Below are 6,000 nucleotides of genomic sequence, written 5' to 3'. Positions count from 1 at the left end.
CAGGTCGACGGGCACGTGCACCTTCCGCCGACCACTGGCGACAACATCGATGTACTGTGGAGACCTCACGCCCCACGTGTTGAGCAATTCGGCGGTACGTCCACCCGGCCTCCCGCATGCCCACTATACGCCCTCGCTCAAAGTCCGTCAACTGCACATACGGTTCACGTCCACGCTGTCGCGGCATGCTACCAGTGTTAAAGACTGCGATGGAGCTCCGTATGCCACGGCAAACTGGCTGACACTGACGGCGGCGGTGCACAAATGCTGCGCAGCTAGCGCCATTCGACGGCCAACACCGCGGTTCCTGGTGTGTCCGCTGTGCCGTGCGTGTGATCATTGCTTGTACAGCCCTCTCGCAGTGTCCGGAGCAAATATGGTGGGTCTGACACACCGGTGTCAATGTGTTCTTTTTTCCATTTCCAGGAGTGTAAATTACATGCATCGGTGTTTCCGGATACTTCAGGACGAATTGTGCTGCCTCTATAAGACTGGTATGCGGAACACCAATTGAAGACGCACACTAGAGGAAAATGTGATGTGTGTATTACTGCAAGACGAGGATACAGAAGGCCTTTGCTCGTTTAGTGCCTTCCAAAACGAAACGCTGCAGCGGAAGAGAGTGGATGGCGGACTGTGTTGCAGCGCGGCTGTCGGCAAGCAACGTGCTGTGGCTGCTGGCGTTCTGCGGCTTCGCCCTCAACTACGCGGTGCGCGTCAACCTCAACATCGCCATCGTGGCCATGGTGAGGAGGAGGGCGGCTGCGGCTGCGGCTGCGGCTGCGGCGGCAACGGCCGGCTACTGCGGGGGAGGCGCCGCACAGGCGAACGGAGGCAACGGCGCCAACGCCAGCGGCGCCGATGGGTTTTTTTTGGGCAGCCCTGAGCACAATATCACCGCAAATGACACAGCTTATGCGAACACTACAGCCTTTGATGAGGTTAGTGTGGAAATTTTCATAATTTTACTGCAGCCTGCTGCAGGTGCTTTCGGGGAACATGTACATGTTGAAGGAAATAAAAGTAACTGTAATGTAATCCTAAAGTAGAGATCCACACGGATTCGTATGTCCGGGGTTATACCTGCGGATAACTACAATAATTTATGGTGAATGAAGGTACATATGATAAACCAGGGGCAGCCAAGATCGCAACTCCCGGGGTCGTGCCTTAAGGACCTCGTACACGATCGAACAATTTGTCAAACTGTACTTTGTTTACCAAGCATTTGACCGTGTACAGACCTGCTTGATATGTTTGTCAAGCACAGATCGCGTGACGTGTTTGCGAGAATTTGTGATTGACGGTAAGTCTGACAATATGGCACACGTTGTTTGTGTCAATGATTCGCCATGTATGCTTAATGAAAAATTGTTTTATTACAATTTATCTCGCCGTATCTTGAGTTTCCACAACTATACAAATTATGATCAAGAATAAAAATAAAATAGCTTCAGTCATCAAAATTATCCCAACCACATACAGGGTGTCCATTGATCGTGACCGGGTCAAATATCTCACGAAATAAGCGTCAAGCGAAAAAAACTACAAAGAACGAAACTTGTCTAGCTTGAAGAGGGGAACCAGATGGCGCTATGATTGGCCCGCTAGATGTCGCTGCCATAGGACAAACGGATATCACTTGCGTTTTTTTAAAGTAGTACGTTAAGAAATACGAATGTTTTAGTTGGACCACTTTTTTCACTTTGTGATAGATGGCGCTGTAATAGTCACAAACATAAGGCTCACAATTTTAGACGAACAGTTGTTAACAGGTAGGTTTTTTAAATTAAAATACAGAACGTATGTACGTTTGAACATTTTATTTCGGTTGTTCCAATGTGATACATGTACCTATGTGAACTTATCATTTCTGAGAACGGCTGCCGTTACAGCGTGATTACCTGTAAATACCACATTAATGCAATAAATGCTCAAAATGATGTCCGTCAACCTCAATGCATTTGGCAATACGTGTAACGACATTCCTCTCAACAGCGAGTAGTTCTCCTTCCGTAATGTTCGCACATGCATTGACAATGCGCTGACACATGTTGTCAGGCGTTGTCGGTGGATCACGATGGCAAATATCCTTCAACTTTCCTCACAGGAAGAAATCCGGGGACGTCAGATCCGGTGAACGTGCGGGCCATGGTATGGTGCTTCGACGACCAATCCACCTGTCATGAAATATGCTATTCAATACCGCTTCAACCGAACGCGAGCTATGTGACTGGTGGAAGTACATCGCCATTCTGTCATGCAGTGAAACATGTTGTAGTAACATCGGTAGAATTATTATGTAGGAAATCAGCATACATTGCACCATTTAGATTGCCATCGATAAAATGGGGGCCAATTATCCTTCCTCCCAAAATGCCGCACCATGCATTAACCCGCCAAGGTCACTGATGTTCCACTTGTCGCAGCCATCGTGGATTTTCCGTTGCCCAATAGTGCGTATTTATTCCGGTTTACGTTACCGCTGTTGGTGAATGACGCTTCGTCGCTAAATACAACGCGTGCGAAAAATCTGTCGTCGTCCCGTTATTTCTCTTGTGCCCAGTGACAGAACTGTACACGACGTTCAGAGTCGTCGCCATGCAATTCCTGGTGCATAGAAATATGGCACGGGTGCAATAGATGTTGATGTAACATTCTCAATACCAATGTTTTTCAGATTCCCAAGTCTCACGCAATTGGTCTGCTACTGATGTGTGGATTAGCCGCGACAGCAGCTAAAACACCTACTTGGGCATCATGATTTGTTGCAGGTCGTGGTTGACGTTTCACAAGTGGCTGAACTCTTCCTGTTTCCTTAAATAACGTAACTATCTGGCGAACGGTCCGTACACTTGGATGATGTCGTCCAGAATACCGAGCAGCATACAAAGCACACGCCCGTTGTGCATTTTGATCACAATAACCATATGTCAACACGATATCGACCTTTTCAGCAATTGGTAAACGGTCCATTTTAACACGGGTAATGTATCACGAAGCAAATACCGTCCGCACTGGCGGAATGTTACGTGATACCACGTACTTATACGTTTGTGACTATTACAGTGCCATCTATCACAAAGCGAAAAAAGTGGTTCAACTTAAACATTCATATTTCTTTACGTACTACACGAATATGTAATAAAAAATGGGGTTCCCATTTAAAAAAGCGCAGTTTCGTTCTTTGTAGTTTTTTCGTTTGATGCTTATTTCGTGAGATATTTGGCCCGGTCACTATCAATGGACTACCCTGTATAATGCAGGAAGAGGTTATGAACAAAATCAGTATTTAACGCATAACTTACCGGCGGGAGTGCAATGGAATAAAAAAAAAATTCTAAATTCTCCCATTCTTCCACTAACGATGTGGGCTATATGTTCTTACGATGTGGTATCTTAATGAAACAGCGTTAGGGGAGCAAGTAGAAGAGAATATATTTTTCACACATTTGTGTCTTTTTCAATGTGCGGGCAGTGTAACTCTAAACAGATTATTAAAATTTTCATTGTCCATTCGCAGAAAGTCGAAGTATTCATCAGATTCTGAGTATAACATTTCCATTAACAGGTTTACCTGTAAATATTTCTCACTTTAACCATTCCCTCCGAGCGGTCCGAGGCGCTGCAGTCATGGACTTTGCGGCTGGTCCCGGCGGAGGCTCGAATCCTCCCTCGGGCATGGGTGTGAGTGTTTGTCCTTAGGATAATTTAGGTTAAGTAGTTTGTAATCTTAGGGACTGATGACCTTAGCGGTTAAGTCCCATAAGATTTCACACACATCTGAACATCGTCTGAAACCATCCCCACGACCAGCACCTTGTTTTCTTTTTTAGCACAGTGCCAGAGTGTATCTCAGAAATTTTTTTACTGCACTTACAGCTGTTCCCACCAGTGCCAAATTCGGCATACACGAAAAGCGTCTGCTTCAAAAGTAAGGTTAAATTGATAAGCTTTCTTTGTACGTGTACAGGCTTGTTTGATACATCCGTGCCTAGAAAAGAGCCAATTTGGCAGACATGTTTCTTCTCTTTTAAGAGGGCCTTAACAAGTTTTTAAGAGTTTCATTGTCGATTCGAAGAAAGTTGATGTTGTAATCGGTTGTCGGACTAATATTTCCTTTAGCGGAGTGTCATACGCAAATCTCTCTCATTTTAAGCCATTCCCTGTACCATCATTTTGTTTTCTTCTTCTTCTTCTTTAAACACAGTGCCAAAGTGAATGCCCGAACTACTTTGTCTACATTTGTGGCCATTTTCACTACTATCAAAATACGAACAGCGCCTGCTTCATAGTGGGATTAAAGTGACAAACTTCGTTTGTACGCTTATAGGCTTGTTTCACAAATCCGAAGTGATTTGCTCGTTTACGAGTGCCTTTAGCGCTCAGCCTCGCTGCACATTTCCGCCACCACCACGCCACGCTGTCTGGGTGCTTGTATGGGGGAGGGTGCAGAATGCGGGGGGAGCGGGGGGGGGGGGTGGAGATAAATGATAAATTGTGAACACGTGACATTTAAATGGCAACGCAGTCGCACTGCATACGACTTGGTTTTGTATTTCACACCTTTTAACAAAACAGATCAGAAACAAAACAAATTTTCTACACTATTTCACTGTTTTGCATTCGCATCAAATCATAAAGAAATTGTTTCTCGACTTGCGGTGACTTACTGTGGACAGTGTGCAGTTAAATTCATTTAAAACGCGAGGTCTGCAACCTATTTCGGATGTTCTAATTTTCGTTCCTGTACTCCTTTCTCCTTCACAAATTCAACAATAAAAAAGCACTCCGTCTTGAGGCCACAAGTGGCCCACAGGGACCATCAGACCGCCGTGTCATACTCAGCTGAGGATGCGGGTAGGAGGGACATGTGGTCTCGAAACTGCTCTCCCGGTCGTTATGATGGGTTTCTTCGACCAGAGCCGCCGCTACTATTCGGTCGAGTAGCTCCTCAGTTGGCATCACGAGGCTGAGTGCACCCCGAAAAATGGCAACAGCCCATGGCGGCCCGGATGGTCACCCATCCAAGTGCCGGCCACGCCCGACAGCAATTAACTTCGGTGATCTGACGGCAACCGGTTAATCCACTACAGCAAGGCCGTTGCCACAAATTCAAGATTACCGAGTTTTAAATCGAAAAATCGTCCCTCGGAATCCTCTCGACTTAACCAGAGTACTTTGCAGTAATAGATAAAGTCTCTATACTCTTCGTTCAGTTCCATCGAAAACTGTTGCAACTGATAATGGAGAATTGTGCACGGTCCCAGAAAAATTATTATTCATACTACCAGTTACTTCACGTACTACATGCCTGATAATTTAGTACAAAGTAATTCTCATTCTACTGAACAATGAATCCAGTCTCTCGGGCCCTTAATTTTTTGCGTTTTCAGTGTCACCTAAATCTTTAAATTCTTTCTGCATGTTACTGTAATACCGTTTCATAGCAAATTTGCAGTACCCATCGCTTAGGCGACTGTGTTGTAGATATTGAGAATTTTCGTCCCTATCTTCTGTCATTCCTATTTATTTTTAATGACTTGTAACTATAAAACGCTACACTGTCTCTTTTTGTGAAAAATCCACTGGGCCTGCGAACGTCCTTCATAACACGAACAAGTAGCGAAGATTAATTCTATCGAACTGTAGAAAGTCGTGCCAACAGAAAAAATGCCGCACCGCAGTACTAAAAGAAATGTCGCGCTGAACCGAGTACTTCCATGAAGAAACGACCAAAGACGGGACATGTCGAGCTGTAGCCCGCATGCGAGTCTCTCGCTCGGCCTACGTGAAATTGTGCACGCCGGCCCTTGGAAAGTTCTGCAGCAGATTTCACAAAATCAGTTCCAGTAAGTACGACAGAATGTGAAAGGTTCAATTGCACTTACATTTTTGCCTGCAGTATGTTTGCCTTCTAAAACCACGAATTTATCTTTGTAATTTTCTACAAGATCATCCTATTTTCTTTAATTTGGTGTGCGTGCGTGTGTGTGTGTG

At 45.1% G+C, this 6,000-nt stretch overlaps 1 protein-coding gene across 1 annotated transcript in view; it reads left to right on the top strand.

Annotated features, from left to right (window-relative positions):
- The first annotated feature begins 626 nt into the window (after window positions 1-626).
- The window catches only part of LOC126235234 (sialin-like), a 168,376-nt gene continuing 163,002 nt past the window's right edge, over window positions 627-6,000 (top strand). Inside the window, exon 1 of the mRNA XM_049943966.1 lies at window positions 627-941. Within this exon, the coding sequence (XP_049799923.1) occupies window positions 627-941 (315 nt within the window). The remainder of the gene's footprint in view (window positions 942-6,000) is intronic.

Source organism: Schistocerca nitens, chromosome 2 (assembly GCF_023898315.1).
Source record: "Schistocerca nitens isolate TAMUIC-IGC-003100 chromosome 2, iqSchNite1.1, whole genome shotgun sequence".
Taxonomy (NCBI): Eukaryota; Metazoa; Arthropoda; class Insecta; order Orthoptera; family Acrididae; genus Schistocerca; species Schistocerca nitens.
Note: the sequence above shows the minus strand (reverse complement) of the source record. Positions and strands in the feature narration are given on the sequence as shown.